The sequence below is a fragment of the Tachypleus tridentatus genome, chromosome 9 (assembly GCF_004210375.1).
Source record: "Tachypleus tridentatus isolate NWPU-2018 chromosome 9, ASM421037v1, whole genome shotgun sequence".
In the NCBI taxonomy this organism is placed as follows: Eukaryota; Metazoa; Arthropoda; class Merostomata; order Xiphosura; family Limulidae; genus Tachypleus; species Tachypleus tridentatus.
This window is the reverse complement of record NC_134833.1, coordinates 117,547,599-117,569,227: the sequence shown is the minus strand read 5'-3', so window position 1 is coordinate 117,569,227 and position 21,629 is coordinate 117,547,599. Positions and strand designations below refer to the sequence as shown.

Here is a 21,629-nt window from a genome sequence, read left to right as displayed (position 1 = left end):
GTGTTTTTTTTATACATACTTTTACAACCATCCATATTTTACCTACACTTTAAATGTGACTTAATGAAAGTAGAAAAAACACTTTTCAAAGTTAGGTCTCATGTTTGAAATATGTTTATGCAGGTGATCTTTTAATTCATACACAAAAGGTTAAATTTATAGGCAATTGTTAATTTGAAAGCGCATACAAATTAGAAATGGTTTATGAGATTCTTTAGAAAATAACAACAAAAGCGAACCAGTTGTGGTTCAGTTATGTGTTGCAAAATGCTAGTTGACTTTTCAAAAAAACATATGTTTGTATCAAATATTCATTTGAGTATTTTTTTACTTATTCAAAGGTTTAGTCAGTTACATACAAACACAAATAAACCATCTGTTGAGATACCATGGTTATAAATTGTGTTTACAAAATTCAACTATTTGAAACACTGGTGTACTACACCATCTGTTAGATTTGGCAAATGTTTTTGAATAACAGTTTTTACATGACATGTTTTACAGAGATCTACAAAGACCGAAAATGTCAAAGGGTAGATAATTGGTAATTATAAATATTCTTAACTTCACCTCCACTCCAGCAGTCTTCTCAAGAGTGAGGAGATTCTGAGGTTCAACCACAACAGCGACGTGTAAAACGGCCATGTAAGTTATTTTACTGGAACGCATTTCCACTTTGTACATGAGAAATATATTTACCTAATCATATAATCGTTTTTCTTCATATTTTTTTTCTCTTTCCTCTAGGATGTTGTTGACGGTGTTGTTGTTATTATTTTTGAACATTCATAATGTTCAAATGGATGAGTTCTTGACTGTTTCCTCTGATATGCTCAACAAGTACATTCGAGGAAACGAGATTATACATAAAATATCGGAAGGTTTCAAAGAAGACAAGGTATCAGTTGACAAAAAATTTGATGATCAAGCCTCACTTTTATCGATAGAAACGAAGAACGATGCTGAAACAAACTACACCTTCACTCCTTCTCCTGATATCCTGAACAACACAGACTTAGGCAATTTTATTATAAGCAAAGCTTTCACAGATTCCAAGTTGCTTGATGAAGCTATTGATAAAGCTGTGAAAGACCTCAAGAAAATGAAATCATATATCAAAAAACCAATAATGAAAAGTAAGTGATCTGTATAACTAACAATCACAATAGCTTAGAAGTTTATTCACTTTTTACTAATTTCAAAATTAATTTTAATTACCTAAGAATAATAATTTTCTCAGACAATCGACTTCAATCGAACAATGACGAGCAAAACAATCCTCAACTTAGTCTCTTTTGGGAAACGTGATCATAACACATGCTATGGAAATTTTTAATCAATCAATAAATGTAAATATTTTGATGTTTAATTTGAAGTCTATTAGTACATAACAATTATTAATAGAGATTTAATTATATATATATATTTAGTAATATATTAACTGGTATTTAGAATTTTTGCATTCAGTATATTCACTGATAAAACAAATATTTTTTTACACATTTTATTTTTCAATGTAATTATATAATTGTACAGATTTACTTTAATATTTTGATTTACAAAGTGTTTGAAATGAAATCACATATCAAAAAAACAATAATAGAAAGTAAATGATCTGTATAACTAACAATCACATCACATTAGCTTAGAAGTTTCACCATCAATATTAATTAATTTTAATTATCTAGTAATCATAATTTTCTAACATAAATCACTTTAGTCGAGCAAAGAAGAGCAAAACAACCCCCAATTAAATCTCTATTGGGAAACATGATCATTAGATATGCTACGGAATTTTTTAATCAATCAATAAATGCAAATATTTTCATGTTTAGTCTATTAGTATATAACAATTATTGATGGAGATTTAAGGATAGATATATATATTTAAGAATATATTAATGGGTATTTAAAATTTCTGCATTCGTAATTTTCACGGATAATATGAATATTTTACTTTTACATATTTTATTATTCAATGTAATATTACAGATTTACTTTAGTATCTTGCGTAACTAATTTTTTAATATTTAAAAATGTTATTGAAGAAAATCATATTAAGTAATCTTTGAATTCGGTTTTAATAAAGTAAATCTTTTTTGCAGAAGTAGGTAGAAAGTCTTCTCTTTCACAATGCTCAGCTATGACAACCTACCACTACCGAATGTTAGGAGATAGCAGGGTGTCAAAGATGGTTGAAAAAGCTAGAATATTTGAAGAAACAACAAAAGTTTTGGCTAAAAAGTAAGATTTTATATCCACATTTTACGTATTCTAGAAAACAAGCAAAAAACAAAAAAACATAAAAGAAAAATGTAAAAAAAAACAACATTGTATTTAGAAAAATTACATTAAATTCCACCATAATGTCTTGAATAATGATACACATATGTGTTTTAAAAATATACTTTGCCAGTAAATATACTTTATTATGGTACAGCAAAATTACGTTCACTGTTCTACTCTTTCAAGTTTGATGTCAAATGTTTCATTGAACGTTCCAGTGTAAAAGACATGCAGTCATGTGGCTAAAAGCATACTACCTCTTTATTTGGGAAATGAAAGGGACACCTTGTTTACCTCTTTATAGGCTAGGGTTAAAGAGCGAAGAAGTATCTGCTTTAGCTGATGTCCAATTAAAATCAAGCGAGTTAGGAAGTATGTTGAGCGAAGATGAAGAGAAAATAACGTGTAGTTGTTCACAAAAATACCGGGAATTTGACGGAACGTGTAACCGTTTACAATCTCCTCGAGATGGTTCTTCTTTCACCTGTTTGACCAGACTTCTTCCACCAAAGTACGCTGATGGTGAGTATATTAAATTGATTAGCGTACCGTTGTCTTATGTTATAATTTATGAAATTATTCTAAGCCAAAAAAGTATAACATTTCTTGGAGCAACCTTGATAAGGTGCATTATGAAATTTACCTTCTGTAAAACTAACCCGAATGAGAAAAAATGTTTCTTTAAATATATTTTCTTGGTGGTAAGTTTAATTTTTCCCCTATCTAAATTCTTTCAGTACATGTACTAGAGCTTACTAGGTTTAAAAACAACAACAACAACAAATGTTTATCCATGAAACTGATTTTGTCTTTAGTTGAAACTGGCTTTTAAAAAGTAGTCGCAGTTTTTTGCCCCTGGTGAATAGCTCATAGCTTTGTTGTGATCTTGTTTTTTTTTTTACCTTAGATTAATTTACCTTATTCTTACCTTAAAGAATTTCAATTTGAGGTAAATTAGAATTGATTCTTATGAGTATTGAAATTGATTCGGATATACGCATGCCCCACCTTTGGAATTTCTAGCGTATAAAATAATAAATAGCAAGTAAAAAGGGAAAACATTGATCCCAAAGATTAATTTACTCTAATTCTACTGGAAAGAATTTCAAGTGCAAAGGCAATTGAAGATCCCCTCTCGTGTATATGAGTGTGTGTTTATATACTATATATTGTTTTGAAGATAAAATATAAATTGAGACAAATATTGTTAGATTTTACGCTTGTAATCTAGATGTGTAATTATGTATGTAATTATGTATGACTGAACGGCTGGTATGGATATTAACACCTTTATTGATAAGCAGAGAACCACGTTTTGACTTTCCTAGGTCATCTTCAGAGTAACAAGAAAGAAAAGAAGTAATTGTTTAGAATTATTATGTTTGAGAAAAAACCTTTATACTTGTTACAACAGTAAATGTTTTTATTGATATATAGAAAATAAATTTGTCTACAGGTATTTCTGAACCAAGAAAAGCAAAATCTGGAAAAGACTTACCGAATCCACGACTGGTATCAACTACAATTCACATCAATAGGAACAAAGAAGCATCTTTCACACACTTTTTGATGTTGTGGGGTCAATTTATGGACCACGACAGTGCCCTCGCTCCTTTTAACAGCGCCCCAGAAGAAGAAGTGATACTTGCAGGTAGATCTCTATTTTATTTGTTCTTTTTTTCCTGTTTATATATTTACATAGACGTAAAATCACGTAAGATACTATGATTTTAAATTTTTCTTTCAATCAGAAAAGATGGTAGAGTATGCCACTTTATGTTTGAGGAAAGCTCGAAACTTTAAGGAGTGTTAAATAGATACCTTATCAAATTCACAATTTTCATTTTTACTGTTCTAACAGAAACAGACCATGTTTTTAATCGAAGTATTCTGCAATTTTTCTGATTCAAATAGTGTAGAATAATGACACTGAAAAAACCAACAACACAATAAACAAGTAAACATTAAATCAAATGAAAATAAGCAACTGTTAGCATATAATCAAACACTCCAAAGAAACTATGAATATCGTTCAAATTTAATCACAATCATCACCTTATGTTATATATCATTAACCAGAAGGAATATGGGGATACTTTCTCTCGTCAATTAATTACCAAAGCAAAAATAAATTAATCTTTTACTTTTTAATGTTTTATTGTAAGGAAAATTGCATCATTTAACTGATTATGTTTATAACAAAAATTGTTATATAACTGAATTTTTCCATACCTTGATATGTGTTTTAGCCTTGGATAATATCCGGGAAGAGTTAGTCGTTTGAATATTTTTTGTGAACACTAATAAAACACATGAGGAACCTTTACTAATAATTGCATTTAACACTTTCATTTTAACCGTCAAGATGGAGGTGAAGGTGTGGACTGCTGCGATTCAGAGAATAGGAATGACACACGATGTCTTCCGATCGAAATTCCTCAAAATGATGAATTCTTTAGTCGATTTAATGAAAGATGTATGAATTTTCGAAGATCTGCTAGCTGTCCAAAATGCAAACTTGGTAAGGTCATTAGCTAATAACATGAGAAGATCTTAGTGAGTAAGAAAATTTATATCTGTAGAAAAAAAAAGTGATTCAGTGATTATAATTGTTCAACATAAGTCTTTTTTACATTTGTGTTTAATATAAGCCTGAGAACGAAGATTCTCTTATATACAGTTTCTTAAATGATTTTTTTTAATTTAACTATTTAAGTTAATTTAATACATCATGGGCATTTTAACTGTGTTAAATATTTCAGAGTGATTCTTTATAATACACCTTCAAATAATATTCCACATAATACACTGTCTGGTGATGAAAGAATATCGTTAGAATATTTCTTTTTATCATCAGCTAGGATTTTTTTTTCATCGTTATAAATATTTTTTTATGTAAAACAAAGTGGTTCATTATTAAGTGAAAAACTGTCGCAGATGCAAATATTTTTCTTGTTTAACAGGAAACAGTGAGTATTAGTTTCTCCTTATGATCGACTATGGTAACTTCATAGCATCTGCTTTTAATTTTTGTGTGTGTGTTTCTAAATATAATAAAGATAAACATTTTAACTGTTGTCTCCTTATATCGGTTTTGGAAAACAGACTATCAGTGAACATTGATTTCTTAAAAAATATAAAATAAAAAAATTAATAGTTTCCTATAGACTTATCCCACTTCCCCTGAGGTTATTAAGGCTATGTTGACTTTTGCATGACATCTAATTCTTCTAAAAAGTGTTTTGAAAGACATCAATTAAATATAAACCTTTCCTAATACTTATGTTTAACATGTAGAAAATAAGTAACTTCTGAATGAAAGGTTTCAAACAATTCATTTTTTTAAGTTAATTAAATGTATGTCCTATCTTTAAAATAATTCTTAACTGTAGGACCCAGGGATCAATTAAATTCTCCTACCAGTTTCGTGGATGGTTCTATGGTTTATGGAAGTGATCTTCACACCGTTCAATCACTGCGACTATTCATAAACGGTAAGTATTCCTCAACAGTTAGGTTTTTGTTTATAGAAACAGCAAAACTGAATTTTATTACACAATGTGTAGATGACCATAATATGAGCGTTTAGGATATGTTACACCTTAAATTTATTTTATTTATTTATTTATTTATTTATATTAAAGTTATGAAAATGTTTAAAAATTTTGTGAAACACTTCACGAGGGTTATCTGTGTTAGCCGTCTCTAATTAAGCATTGTAAATCTAGAGATAAGGCTGTTAGTTATTACCACTACCGCTAACTCTTGGGCTGTTATTTTACCAACGAATAGTGGAATTAATCGGTTCACTATAACGTCCATTCAGCCATGTCCGATGGGAAGGGGATTTAAGCCTGAGACTGTTAAATTAGGAATCGAGTGCCATGACCACCTTGTAATGTCGGGCGCTCTTATGAGAGAGAATTAAACTAAAAAAAAATCAATTGATAGAGTTTTTTTTACAGAAATATTCGAGTAAAATAGTTTTAATTGATGTTTTACAAATATCTTGTATTGCAATCTCAGTTCATATTAGATTTATAGTAGGAAATTGCTATAAAAGAATGTATTTTAACCGCCTTTCTTTTGCCAGGTTTGATGAGGTTTCAAAAAGATTCAAAAAGAAATACCCTTTTACCACGATCTCGAAACGCCGGAAACGATTTGTGTAGTGACCCAAGAAACAGGTTATTTTGCTTTGAAGCAGGTAATCAATAAAAATTAATTTTTAATGAATAATAAAACGGTCAATAAAACCATTAATGAATTCATTAATTTATAAAATTAATTAATTTCACATGTGAACGTGAAATCAGGTATGACCAACTATATGATCATAAATAATTTTATATTGTTCAGAACCTACAAAAAATTTAATTTTTACATGTGTTAGAAAGGTTGTAAGATGGTATCAGCCGGAGGAAAATTGCATCTCGGACAACTGCCTCCCGCAGTCATATCTTCATATACGAATCTAACTGACTAAAATGGGAAAAGTAACTTGTCTTATATTAACAGAATAATGAATTATATAAAACTGTTTAACCCTGTCGAACTGACAAATGTTTACTATGCATCTCACAAAGTTTTAGTGACTGACCATTAAATGTTAATTAAATCAAAATTGTTGATGTTTAACATTTGTATTTTGTTACAATCAAAAATTTTAACATGAAACCTTTGCCATTTTCTCTTCCTAAACATGAACTTACGTTATATAATTTTGCGTATTTGGGGATTTTTTCGTTTTATAAAATAGACGCAGTTGTTATGTTACCGTTAGAACAAACGCAAGTCCGATCAGGGGTATTCAGTACTGTATATTTTCCAACTAAAGGTTTTCCTCACAAATATGTACATTAAAGTTGTGATATATCATATCAAAATAGAGAGAGTTTGAGCTTTAATGTTCATGTTGCACGATTAGTAACCAAAGAGTGTAACCACTAGTTTTATTGAAGATTACTTAATCAAAATAATGTATTTAAATGGCCTAATCAATCATCGCTTGCAGCAACTAAGTTTTCTATGCCTATTTTCGTTCAAACGGTGTAACCGAAAATGTTTTCCTGGTTTTCCAGGAGATCGTCGCTTGAACGAACATCCAGCCTTGACAGCTGTACACACTGTATTTATCAGAGAACATAACAGAATTGCAAGAGAACTCAGAAGAATGAACCCATGTTGGAATGATGAGAGGCTGTTTCAAGAAGCCAGGTTCAGCTTATATTGTTTAGAATCTGTTCATCAATGCAAACAACCATGATAGATCATAGCTAAATATTAACTAATAATGAAGAGACAAAAGTTAATATATTTTTCTTATTGTAGTATACAAATTCAGGAGAACAGAAATATTATTATCAGAAAATATTTATTCATAAAATTTTACCGTAGCTGTTAAACATATTTTTCTACTGTAATCATAACAGTTTCAAAGGTCTGGCCATTTCTAAAATTAAAGTTAATTATTTTGTTTGCTTCCGGTTAAGTACAAAGCTACACAATGTGTTCTGCTCACATCAGAATCAAAACACGGTTTCTGGCACTGTGAGTCGACAGACATGCCGATATGCCACAAAGGTGCAGATTAATGCTAATTCCAAATGATAATATAACAAGTAATCAGAATAATAACTAATATACAATAAGAATAAAACAAATAATACGTATATTAAACGTTTAACCAATACTACAGGGTGTCCCAAAATAACGTTTACACTTTTTGGATCATTATAACTTGCCTTGTTTATTGATTTTAACAATGAAACAAGATAGATATGATAGCCAAAGGATTTATTTAAAGATTTAATACTGAAATCAAGAGAAAAAAACAAATAAAATTCTTCCCAAGGAAAACTCTTCTTGGTTGAAATTGTAAAATGTCACAATTTGCTTGCTTCACTTTAGGTGTTCAAAATGAAATCCGTTCTGCTCCAGACACATCTCATAACGGGAAGAAATGGAAGTGCACACAACACATCAAACACCATCTCATCTGGTCTTAAAGCACATATTTCTTCAATTGCAACTCTCAATTCGTCAATTGTTGCCCTTTTTGTGCTGTAAACTTTGTCTTTCAGAAACCCCCACAAAAAGAAATCCATGGGTGTCAAATCTGGTGATCTAGCAGGAAATTCTACATTTTCTTTTCGTTCAATCCATCTGTCTGGCATAGATGCATCCAGATAAGCTCTCACGTCGCGATGTAAGTGGGGAGGATCGCCATCCTGCTGAAAGAAACACTCTTCTTCTCCAAATTGTTTTTGGATGCGTGGCATGGCAAACTCTTGTAGCATGTTTAGATAATTCAATCCTGTTACGGTGTCTTTGAAAAAGAATGGTCCGATGAGACCTCTAGCGGACAGACCACACCACACAGTCACTCCAGGCAAATTCAAGTGATGTTTCTCTGTAACATGTGGATTTTCTGTTGCCCAGTAGGTGCAGTTGTGTCGATTTATTGAGCCATTCAGCTTAAACGTTGCTTCGTCACTCCAAACAATTTTGAGTGGAAATTCATCATCGCCTGCACATCTAGCAAGATATCATTCATAGAACTCAACCCTTCGATCAGGGTCATCTTCATTCAGAGCGTGAACAAGCGATGGAATGAAACTTTTGAATTGGGAACGCTACAAAATGCGATGAACGCAGGATTTACGGATACCTGTTTCACGAGACAGTTGGCGCACTGATTTTCTTGGAAAATTCAGTACATTATCAATGACCTCTTGCTTTCTTGTTGGGCTTGTTGATGATCTTTTTCGACTGGAACGACCCTTTCTCATATGGTGGAAAGTTCCGTGTTCATCAAACTTGGCGATGATGCGTGAAATGCTGGGGCGAGATGGCGCAGCCATATGGAACTTTCCAGTAAAACGTCTTTACACTTCAGCTTTGTTTTCGACTTTCCAAAAAGTTTTGAGAATGAATATTTTGTGCTCAATTGTAAGCTGATTATCCGCCATCCTTGGACACAAGTCAAATCTGAAACAAAAGAAACGGTTTATTAGCTATACACAGTCAAAGAGTGTAAACGTTATTTTGAGACACCCTGTATTAAATAAATACCGTTAAAGATGTTATAAACGGCCTTGTTTTACATTTTTATTATGTTACGAAATATCTTTAAAGTAAAAATTACATTTTTTATTTATTCCAGTGATAATTTTCACTTTTATTTTTTAAGATTATTCAGTTATTAAATCATTATTGTTTATTCATTCTGTTGATGTTCAATTGTTATTGTTGTTTCTTTAGGAGGATCGTGATTGCTGAGATCCAAATGATTACATACAATGAATTTCTACGTCTTGTCGTTGGTCCCAGCTACTATAATAACTTTTTATTAAGAACTCTCCAAAATGGTTTCTACACTGCATACAACCCTAACATCAATCCTAGTATGATTAATGAATTTACCTCAGCATGCTTTCGATTCGGCCATTCCACATCTCAAGGTTCTTTCATAGAAATTCAATCTTCTGGAAATCGTACAAATTTCAAGTTGCGAAACAATTTTTTCCACCCATTTGATCTCTACAATGGACAAACAGAACTTCTTGTGAGAGGACTTGCTGATCAGTTGGCTCAAAAATCTGATAACTTTATCGTTGAAGATTTGACTAACCACTTGTACCGCAGGAGAGGAGAAAAGTTCGGACTAGATCTTATGGCTATCAATATTCAAAGAGGCAGAGACCACGGAATTCGACCTTATGTAGATTACCTTCGAGCTATATTTAATTTTAGTGTCACATCTTTTTCAGATCTAAATAATCTCATGCCTGAGCAAGTACTGCAGAAGTTTGAACAAATTTACGAGTACGTAATTATTGTTATAGTTGATCAATTGTGATCAGAAATATGAAGACTTTTGTTTACCCGCTATTTGCAAAGCTATACAATAACAAGTAATCGAACTCCAGAATTTAACGTTAGAAGCCCCTTAAAGTCCTAAGTTTAAAATTTAATTTTCAACGAGTATTTAATTATGAAACATTTTCGTTAGATATTAATATATTTTTCCATTTCTATAATGTTTACTTTTAAATACTCATTTATAAACAATTATAGAAAGTTGAATAATTTTTATCAGTTTATTTTTCTTTGCGTTTGTTTTTTATATTATCACATTTCTAAATCATATTGTACGAACAAGAAACATATTTTGGTTGTAAACAGTATTTATTTCAAACATTTCTAATTCTTCTTTCAGGTCCGTTGAAGATATTGACTTTTTCTCAGGCAGTATTTCAGAGAGACCAGTTTCAGATGGTATCGTAGGACCTACCTGTGGTTTTATTATTGCCTTACAATACAACAGATTAAGATTTGGAGATAGATACTTCTTTGATGTGTATGGAGAAGCTGGCTCTTTCACACCTGGTATGTTCAATCTTTGTTTCGTACATCTCATACAGTTAAAGTTGTTTATTTACTTACAGGTATTGTATATGAAATATGTTTTCACAACGTTTAAAGTGGTTAACACAAAACGAAACGCTCTTGTTGCATTGTAATATATTCCCAATGATTTAGGCCTAGCATGGCCTGGTGGTTATGGCACTCGACTCGTAATCCGAGGGTCGCTGGTCCGAATCTCTGTCACACCAAACATGCTCGCTCTTTCAGCCGTGGAGGCGTTGTAGTGTGACGGTCAATCCCACTATTCGTTGGTAAAAGAGTTGCCCAAGAGTTGGCGGTGGGTGGTCATGACTAGCTGTCTTCCTTCTTGTCTTACACTTTTAAATTAGGGACGGCTAGTGCAGATAGCTCTTGTGTAGTTTTGCGCGAAATTCAAACCAAACTAAACCCAGTGATCTGAAACTTCAATACAAGACAGGAACTGTTACCTTTCTTTCTTTAATTATATTTTGTCAAGCATGCACAGTGTGTAGTTTTGAAGTTGTTTGGTACGTGTGAAATAATAGATAATGTTTTAATAAATAGTACAATTTTAGAAACGTTTGTAAAATAAAATAGAAATATATTATTAGCATTATATTATTATTCAATTGATCTTTACACAGCCCAGTTGAGAGAAATCCGAGAGGTAACTTTGTCCAGAATTTTGTGTGAGAACAGTGACGAAGTGGATGAACCCAACAATGGATATTCCAACCAGTTTCTGAGGAGTGAGTTAGAAAACTATCTTCTTTGTTTTTATTAGTTTGTAAAACTTAATAACAGCTACATTGGTGATGTTCTCGTAACGGAATACTAATAAATTAATTTATGATTTTCTTAATTAATTAATTTGAAAGTTTTTATTTGCTTTTGTAAAGATGTGAAAACAATACCGTTCAGTTAAAAACTTTTAATGTTGTTTTTAACATGTAAGGTAGTATAACAGAACCAAAAATGTATAGAAATTACTATATTTTTATAACTCGTGTATATTTGGACAAAATAACTAACTTTGAAAACAATTCGGATTAAAAAACTTGTTTTCATTTTGTTTGTCCTTAAAACTAGTTTGTAAAGCAAACAATTTTATAATTACTGTATTAAAAACATTTTGATAAATAATTATCAGTTGTGAAAACCGTGATTTGTTTGGTCAGAATCAATGATATTATAGTTATTTAAAATCTTCTCTTAATTTATAGAGCTCGAATTTGAGGTTTGCGGAACGTTATATTAAATACTTTCCATGATTGTTTATTTTAGCAATCCATCTTTGAAATGCTCGTCTCGAAGATCCTTTAACTTCATACCATGGCATGATGCTTGTAAGTTACATTATCAGTGTTGATTTTTTTTTGTTTTTAAACGTTTATACCTGATGTTATAATAGTTTCTAATAACACAGAACAATGTTATTAAGAATCCCGGAATAATAGGTGCAGGTCTGTTTCTTACTATAATAACTTAAGAGACACACAATTAATATATAAATGATCGATTTTGAAAAGATCAACCTTACTATTCTGTAAAATTTCCCATTCGATAAGTAATATACAGTCGTTAATTAAAAACGTTGTATATAGTTTGTGTACAGCTTATTATAGCAGCTAGCTTCTCAAATAAACCTAAATATGAAGGAAATGTTTCTCTCGTATGGTACCTTACCTTTAACAAAAGGATAAAATAGGATCAGGTTAGCTAGAGTAGATTTTGTGGTAGTGATATTGTCTCATGTCGATACCCAAATCTAGAAGGCGACAGCTCTTTGCTCAAATAATACATTTTATAAGTACCTCAATTTTAAAACAATTTAGCTTGCATGTGTTTTTTTTATGACACAAACGTGTTGTAATTTATAGTTGAAAAATGAAAATTGTCTAGTTTGAAATTTTATTTTATCTATGAGACTGTCATCTTGTGTTAAGTAAATAAAATAGCACACTAGATACATTCCTACTTCTTTGTATTTATATTATACCCTAACGAAATTGTTCCCATTTTTTTCAAATAGCATGAATTTTGACACAGAGAATACGTATAAAAAATAATCGGGAAAACTAAATTCATTTTTCCAAAATTATCTTTGTAGAGTTCGAAAACACAGAAACGTAATGTTTCTAAACGGAATAATGTACAACTGTGAAGCTTGGTGATGTTATTTTTGTTTCAGTGGTGCTCCAAAACAAAATACATGTGTTTTTGTGGCTCTTTTCATCATGGACTGAAAGTATTTTTGTGTGTGTGTGTGTTTCATATTGGCATCTACCGAGAATGATTCAAACTTTAAATAATGTACAGTATATTATCTAACAGACTAATTTACTAACCAAATGACAGTATTGGTCACCCATAGTGCAGTATTGATACGTTTTTCTTCTTTTGCAGCGTGCAACAACGAGTAATGGAGGAAGGTGAAAGAAACGAGTGTGTTTTAGTATGCACTTAAGTTGTTGTTATCCACACCAAATAAATAATACAAATATAAGTATTAATTACAGGGTCAAAAGGTATTATAAATAATCTTATGTATACTTTAAGCATATATTAAAATGATATCCATCACTGATATCAGTAGTACTTATTTTCAATATTGAGAGAATCAGACTTTTCCAACTGTATATGATAAACATTACAATACTTTTGTTCTTATTATTTTATTAACCGATTTCGTGACTTGAAATACTAATCTTCATGATATTGTTTTGAATCTCTCCTAAAATAAAAACGTTTAAATACCATTATTCAACTAAATATAAATAACATGAATTTAATAAATATTTTTCAAAATGAGCGGAAATAAAATACAGTTCTTAAATAAGTGAAGTACGTTGTAATATATTGAAAACTAAATTACTTTAAGATTTACGAATATACTTTCTTTCTCTTCCTTCACCCCCACCAGCACAACGGTAATTATACGTATTTACAGCACTAAAATTAGGTTTCGATTCCCGTCGGTGGGCTCATCAGTTAGCCCGGTATAAATTTGTTATAACACATGCACGTTCTATTCCTTTATCATTTTGCTTTTAATAAAAATTTTACTTCAATTAAACTTTCTCCTGTTATTAAAGAAATAAAGTATATTTTCATAATATTTAAGAAATGGGGGAAATCGAATGCTTTAGCCACCGTTACATCCAGTATTTGTAATCAAGTGTTAACAAGTGATTCAAAGCCCTAACTTAAACTAACATGCTGTTCTGGTTTCTCTGATATTGTGTGATATTAAAACAAATATATGAGAGTAAATCCGTTACATATTGCTCAGAACAAAATAATGAACAAAAGTTGTAAGAAAATCTCCACCCGACGTAACTCATTATGATTTTATATAGCCTGAAATTGAGTACAATTGCAATTTAGATTTAGAAGTGAAATTAATGTCGATTTGTATCTAATTTATGATACCTTTCAACAATTGTATTCTAATACAGTTATATTTTAAGATACAAATAATAACAAAATTTACGAGAACAAGGATTACAAATAATGATTTATGTACAAGTTTAAAAAAATATTGAGTCCTCTCTGTGGTCTGAATCTTCCGTTGAATCTTATCGAACGCTCACGATGAGCAAACTAATTTCGAGTTGATGTAAATCCAACTGACTAATTAGAGAGCTAATTAGCTCTTCGTTGTTCACTGATCACACGATGGGTTTTCGCCATTAAAGTTATATAACGTCTTTGTCCAATGTAAATACTAATGTCCAATGTGAATTCGATAACGTTAAACGGTTTTTTAATGTTTGAAAATATATAGATGTTCCTGGTGAAATATTTGCAGGTGCACATTAATAAGCGTTAATCATAGTGATAAATCTGAGGTATATAGTGTAGGAAATGTAGGAAACGAATAATATATACTGTTTCTTGACGCGTCGCACTGGTTACATTATACATGTGAGAAGGGTTTCTAGAAGTTTCATCCTGCACAACAATATACATGATACACTAGATATTTTGAACGCATTTTATTGACCTTAATTGGATTTACAGAATAAGGGTCTGATTTCACAGGAGAAACGTCACTGATATCTACATCATGAACAGCGATGCGGGTTTGATTAGGAACGTCCCGAAACATACCTTCAGGTAGTAAGAAACCAAATGTTGGATCAAGACTGAGCAGAATGTCAGAATTACTTAGTCTGATGTTGCATTTAACTCCGATGTTTTCAAATTTAAAGGTGTCTGAATGAAAGTGAATGTCGTCGGTGCCAGAAGAACACTCAATGACTGAAATATTTCGAAAGTTAATAAATAATTTGGAAAAAAAAAAAGTTTATCATAATTAGACGATGGGATCCAGAAGTAATTATATAAGATAAAATCTTCATTGGAAGATATTTTTGAGGATGAACTATATTTTAAACAATTTAATTTTAGAAGCAAGAAACTCATTTGAAGCTGTGGTTATTTGTAGGTATCTGCTAATAAATAATTGTCACTGTGATAGACACTTGGTAAAGAACAAACTCGAACCCACTGGGAGCACTTACTGAATAGCTAAATTAAGATATGAATAAATATCACTTAATGATCCAATTTTAGTTTTTATTTTTTTACTATTTATTAAGAAGTAAAGCTCAAATCGCAGGAGTTTATACATATACATATATATTTATATAAACATATTGAGAAACAATTTTGATTTGAACCTCTCAGTGGCACAGTGGAGTGTCTGCAGACTTATGTTGCAAAACCCCGAGTTCCGATATCCATGGTGAGAAGAGCACAAATATCCCCGTGTGCAGCTTAATACCAACAATTTTGATATGACAATCGGAAATTGCTAAAAGTAAATGTGAAAGATATTGGTTATTTTAAATTCATGAATTTATGACACGGTGCATTATTTGGGAAAAAAATGTAATTAATATTTGAGAAGTAGCCACTTTAAAATGAAGTAAATAATCTTCAAACACAGAAGTAGAAGTGAAATTTGATAAGCTACTAATTTTGATATATCAACTAAGAAGCAAATCTGATTATGTAGAGGTTATTTTCTAAAAATTAAGACTCAAATCAAAATTATTATTTGTTGGAGAATGAACATCAACTGATGCGGGTGTGTTTCCTATCAAACAACCATTTGAAACGAAACTTTGCCTAAAATCGCAATGTGTTGCATAATCGATATTTTATCTAACAAGTGTACCACGTTAAACTGGAATCGCCTATACAGAACGTTTACCGTAATGCACAACGCCCTTGTTTTGGCTTTAAAAGTGAAGTAAATATTCTAGAAAAAACAGAACTAGAAATGAAATTTGATAAGCTACTAACATTTATATACTGCTGGCCAAAATCTTAAGTCCAATGAATATAAAGAAAATATATGCATTTTGCGTTGTTAGACTTAATTACTTATTTGAGAAGAGCTTCGAAAGATGAAAATAAGAAAAGGGAAAATAAAAATAAAATTTTTTTAGCACAACCGATATTCTATCTAACAAGTGTACCACATTAGAATGGGATCGCCTATACAGAACGTTTACCGTAATGCACAACGCCCTTGTTCTGGCTTGTTCTGGTGATTGGCTTCTTTATGTCACGTTTCTAGTTAGTAAATAGTGATAATTGTACCTAAATTATAAAGTTTGTTGCTCATGATAAAAATATCTGTACCGTAATATGAATAGATAACCTAAGGAACATTACACAAAACGGAATGAATTTTAAACTTTTGAGCATTAATGTATTATCGAAAACAACTAATTGATTATTATGTAATCATGAAGTTTCATACCTCTCATTCACAGTTGGATTTGATGAAATATGAATTTTTACACGTTGTGAGGTTTTGTCAACATGCTTACACTAACAAATTATTATTTAACAGTTCTTCTTTAAATAACTTCGATAGGCTTTGAATTCCTTTTGAATAACTCCAAGGTGAGAATAGTTAAACTGCATGTAGAATGAAGCTAGTAGAATTACATAATTAGATATTGAATTAATGTAGTTCATACCTCTTCTTTCTTGTGTCAGAGAAATTTACTGAAATAATACCTTAAAAGCTATCTTATAATTTAAGAGTTTTATATGATTGAGTTTCTTGGAGTTTGAATAACTGGGCGTTTAATAAATTTTAATTAGACGTTAGATAACTGGTTATGTAAGAGTTTACCTGAAACAGACTGGTGTTTATAAATTCTCTAACGATGTAATTTTTCTTGAATCATTACAGCTGGTGCTGCATTAATAATTTTCAGGTTTTCATACATACTCTTACAATCTTCCATATTTTACGTGTACTTTAAATGTAACTTGTGAAATGTACAAAAAAGACACTTTTCTAAATAAGATTGCTCCTTCGAGATACGTTTCTGCAGGTAAACGTTTATTTCATTCACAAAAAACTAATCTTGTAAGAAACTGTTGACTTCAACGTGCATACAAATTCATAAATGGTTCATGGGTTTTTTCGAGAAACTAACCATAAAACGGACCAGGTGTGGTTTAGTTATGTATTGCAAAATACCGGGTGACTGTTTTCTGTTACGTCTCTCGTCTAAAAGAAGTTTACACAGGTGAACTTTTTGTTCTTTATAAACCTGTTGCAAATTGTAAACTTCTATATGAGTTCAAAGATGTTTTACTGCTTATTTAAAAAAAACAAAAACATCCACAGCTGGCTGGACACTTGTGCTTTTTGTGTATTGCAAAATGTTAGATGATCCGGCTAATGTAACATATATGATATCCAGTTTTTGTCTGTTTCTTTAAAGGTTTGGTCAATTACAGTCAACTTCAAATACACTATCTGTTAGGATATGAAACTTGTTGGTTTTTTTACAACTTTCAGCTGTTTATAAAATAAGTTTACTCTCAGATTCGGCGAGTGGCTTTTGAAAGAACTCTTTTATGTGAAAGGTTTCATACAAATCTATAAAGACCGAACAAGGACTAAGGATAGATGGTTGGTAATTATAAATACTCTTAACTTCACCTCCACTGCAGCAGTCTTCTGAAGATTGAGAAGATTATACTGTCCACACATAACAGTGATGTGTAAAACGGTCATGTAAGTAATTTTGCTGGAACATATTTCTACTTTATACATGAGAAATATATTTACCTAAACATATTAACGTTTTCCTTCATTATTCTCTCTTTCCTCTAGGATGTTGTTGACAGTGTTGTTGTTATTATTTTTGAATATTCATAATGTTCAGATGGATGAGTTGTTGACTGTTTCCTCTGATATGCTCGTCAAGTACATTCGAGGAAATGATATTATACATAAAATATCGGAAGGTTTCAAGGAATACAAGGTATCAGTTGACAAAGAATTTGATGATCAGGCCTTACTTTTATCGATAGAAACGAAGAACGATGCTGAAACAAACTACACCTTCACTCCTTCTCCTGATATCCTGAACAAAACAGACTTAGGCAATTTTATTATAAGCAAAGCTTTCACAGATTCCAAGTTGCTTGATGAAGCTATTGATAAAACTGTGAAAGATCTCAAGAAAATGAAATCATATATCAAAAAACCAATAATGAAAAGTAAGTGATCTGTATAACTAACAATCACAATAGCTTAGAAGTTTATTCACTTTTTACTAATTTCAAAATTAATTTTAATTACCTAAGAATCATAATTTTCTCAAGATTTTATATCCATATCTTACATATTATACAAAACAGGCAATCAATAAATGTAAAAAAATTTGAAAAAATACATAAAGGAGTATTTAGAAAAATTACATTAAATTCCACCATAATGTATTGAATAATGATACACACGTGTGTTTTAAAAACATACTTTGCCTTTAAATATACTTTATTCTGGTAAGGCAAAAGTACGTTCACTGTTCAACTCTTTGAAGTTTGATGTCAAATGTTTAGTTGGACGTACCGGTCTAAAAGGTGACCGAAAGTGCACTTCCTCTTTATTTGGGGAACGAAAGGGACATCTTCTTTACCTTTTTATATGCTAGGGTTAAAGAGCGACGAAGTGTCCGATTTAGCTGATGTCCAATTAAAATCTTCCAGCAAAGTACGCTGATGGTGAGTATGTTACATTGATTAGTGCACAGTTGTCTGGTGTTATAAGTTTATAAACTAATCCAAACCAAGAAAATATGACTTTTCTCAGACCAATCTTATAAAGGTGCAATATGTACTTATCATATACTAGCCTTTATAAAGAAATTAAAATCAGTAGTAGTTTTTCAAAAATGGCGGTTTCTTGGCATGTGTGCGCATATACATAGATACCATATTAACATATACAATGATACAACTGTAAATGTTTTTGTCGATATGTAGAAAATACATTTGTATATAGGTATTTCTGAACCAAGAAAATCGAAATCTGGAAAATATTTACCTAATCCAAGACTGGTATCAACTACAATCCACACCGATAAGAACAGAGAAGCATCTTTTACACATTTTCTGATGTTGTGGGGTAAGTTTATGGATCATGACAGTGCTCTCGCTCCTTTTAACTTCGCTCCAGAAGAAGAAGTGATGCTTGGAGGTAGATCTCTATTTTCTTTGTTCTTTTTTTCCTGTTTATGTATTTGCATAGATGTACAATCACATTAGGAACAATAATTTTAATTCTTACTTTCCGCCAGAATTAGCCGAGAATTTTATTGCATTAACAGAAACAGATTGCATTTGTAATCCAGGGATTCTGTCATTTCTCTATTTCAAATAGGATAGCACAGTAACTTTGGAAAAAAAATACAATTAACAAGTAAACATTAAATGAAATAAAAATTATCAAAGTTTCAGCTCATAATCAAACAGTCCATAAGAACTACGAACATTGTTCAAACTTGATCACAATCATTACCTCAGAATATATGCCATATTAAAGGGTATCATGTACTACCAGGAATATGGATTATTTTTTCTCGTCAATTAATAACCAAAGATAATTATTTAACTTTTTCAATAGAGTACAATTGCGTCATTTGAATAATAATGCTTATAACCGAAAACCGTTATCTAACTCGGTTATTTATTACCTTAACAATATTCGGGAAGTATCAGCTTGTTCTAACACTTTATGAACACTAATAAAACTGTATAGAGCTTCTACTAATATTTCCATTTTCCATTTTCATTTTAATTATCAAGATGGAGGTGAACGTATGGACTGTTGCGATTGAGAGTATATGAATGACACACGATGTCTTCCGATCAAAATCCCTCAAAATGATGAATTCTTTAGTCAATTTAATGAAAGATGTTTGAATTTTCGAAGGTCTGCTAGTTGTCCAAAATGCAAACTGGGTGAGATTGTTAGCAAAAAACATGAGAAGATCTTAGTGAGTAAGAAAAGTTGTATCTCTACATTAAATGTGATTTAGTGTTTATACTTGTTCAAAACAATTTTAGAGTAGCATAATCAGAGAACGAGGATTCTCTTCTTTTCACTTGCTTATATAAATTTAAATAAAGAAACTAATTTTAAAGTTAGCTTGAGCGCAATACAAACTTCAAACTGATAAATCTTTCAAATTGATTCTTGCTGTTAATTTATAAAATACATTATTTATAGATTAATGGATGTGGTAAAGTAATTCTTTTGCAGTTGAAGCTTGTTTTTGCATCATTATATACATTCATATGAATAACGACATTTTTTATTATTGATTGAAAAAATGTTGCAAAACAATCTCCTTCTTCAATTTGTTTTTAATTATTGAGCTATTAATTCTTGGAGATATAACACTAACTTATAATTCTCGCACAATTTTGTGTGAGGGTGTTATTTATGCTTTATGTAATTTTCCCCAGAAGTGTTGATATTTATGTGTTTTAGGTGTGAAGTTTTCCTCTTTAATATATGTATGTATTAGAAAGTATAATTTACCATATTGAAAGAGAGAATATGGAAATGTAATTTTCGGGCTGTGTGTTCAATTCTCAAAAAGTTTAGTCAAATTATAATTAATTAAACTTCTTGATATATTGTTATATATGTTTTCAAGAGCTAAATCAATGATGGCTTTACGCCGCTAGGTTTTACATGTATATTTATTTACATACAAAATTTTATTTTTTGAAGACAGTATTGCACATATTATTTCTTGGTTTCTCCAGGAGATCGTCGGTTGAATGAACATCCTTCCTTGACAGCTTTACATGCCATATTTATGAGAGAACATAACAGAATTGCAAGAGAGCTCAGAAGAATAAACCCATGTTGGAATGATGAGAGGCTGTTTCAAGAAGCTGTTTATCAATGCAAACAGCCATGATAGACCATATCTAAATATTAACTAATAATGAATATAGAAAATTTAATATATTTTTCTTTTGAGGAGTTTTCAAAGCCATGAGAAGAAAAATATTATTATGATTTAAAATGCATTTATTGATGTATTGGTACCTTTATTGCTAACTATATTTTTACGCCATTATTCTAATATCTAATAAATTTTATTACAAAACGAAAGTAACGAAAAAAATATATGAAATAATGACAGTCAACATATTATGTATACTAAACATTTTACTCTGTGCTGTTAATGAAATTTCAGAAGTAATAGAAAGAAACTTGCTTACATTTTATAATGCTTATTGAATTATCCTTATTACAAAAGTTACATATCCTTGTTTTCTTCAGTAGTGAATGACATTTTCTTTCGAAATAATTCTTATGATTATTTATTATGAAATGCTGATTTAAATCTGAAAGATTTTTATATTCATTTATTCATTTTGTTAATGGTCTATTGATTTTATTACTATTTATATTTCTTTAGGAGAATCGTGATTGCTGAGGTCCAAATGATTACGTACAATGAATTCCTAAGTCTTGTCGTGGGTCCTTATCACTATAATAGATTTACGTTAAAACCTCTTCCAGATGGTTTCTTTACTGTATACAACCATAATATTAATCCTGCTATGATCAATGAATTTATCACAGCATGCTTTCGATTCGGTCATTC

The 21,629-nt window shown here is 30.7% G+C and overlaps 2 protein-coding genes across 3 annotated transcripts; both read left to right on the top strand.

The window, feature by feature from the left end:
- Positions 1-429: 429 nt before the first annotated feature.
- Positions 430-13,264, top strand: LOC143226162 (heme peroxidase 2-like). The gene is made up of 14 exons (XM_076456755.1): positions 430-645; positions 748-1,136; positions 2,106-2,244; positions 2,591-2,808; positions 3,743-3,937; positions 4,652-4,807; positions 5,679-5,780; positions 6,380-6,493; positions 7,368-7,503; positions 9,550-10,113; positions 10,508-10,677; positions 11,322-11,426; positions 11,962-12,023; positions 13,084-13,264. Coding segments are annotated over exons 1-13 (2,304 nt in total). The 5' UTR covers positions 430-643; the 3' UTR covers positions 11,976-12,023; positions 13,084-13,264.
- A 4,165-nt stretch (positions 13,265-17,429) lies between these two features.
- On the top strand, positions 17,430-21,324 carry LOC143226154 (uncharacterized). 2 transcript variants are annotated; one of them, XM_076456744.1, is made up of 5 exons: positions 17,430-17,731; positions 17,831-18,219; positions 19,004-19,198; positions 19,807-19,962; positions 20,776-21,324. In XM_076456744.1, exons 1-4 carry the CDS (start codon positions 17,715-17,717, stop codon positions 19,836-19,838), a joined length of 633 nt encoding a protein of 210 aa, XP_076312859.1. In that variant the 5' UTR covers positions 17,430-17,714; the 3' UTR covers positions 19,839-19,962; positions 20,776-21,324. The 2 variants fall into 2 exon arrangements, with proteins under 2 accessions (XP_076312859.1, XP_076312858.1); XM_076456743.1 differs by lacking the exons at positions 19,807-19,962; positions 20,776-21,324 and having other exon boundaries at positions 19,004-19,553.
- The last annotated feature ends 305 nt before the right edge of the window (positions 21,325-21,629 follow it).

Excerpts from the sequence above, each read along its gene's own strand:
- LOC143226162 (XM_076456755.1), top strand. Across the intron at positions 5,781-6,379 it reads ACTGCGACTATTCATAAACG|GTTTGATGAGGTTTCAAAAA; the intron begins GTAAGTATTCCT and ends TTCTTTTGCCAG. Across the intron at positions 10,678-11,321 it reads AGCTGGCTCTTTCACACCTG|CCCAGTTGAGAGAAATCCGA; the intron begins GTATGTTCAATC and ends ATCTTTACACAG.
- LOC143226154 (XM_076456743.1), top strand. Across the intron at positions 18,220-19,003 it reads CAAAAAACCAATAATGAAAA|GTATTTCTGAACCAAGAAAA; the intron begins GTAAGTGATCTG and ends ATTTGTATATAG.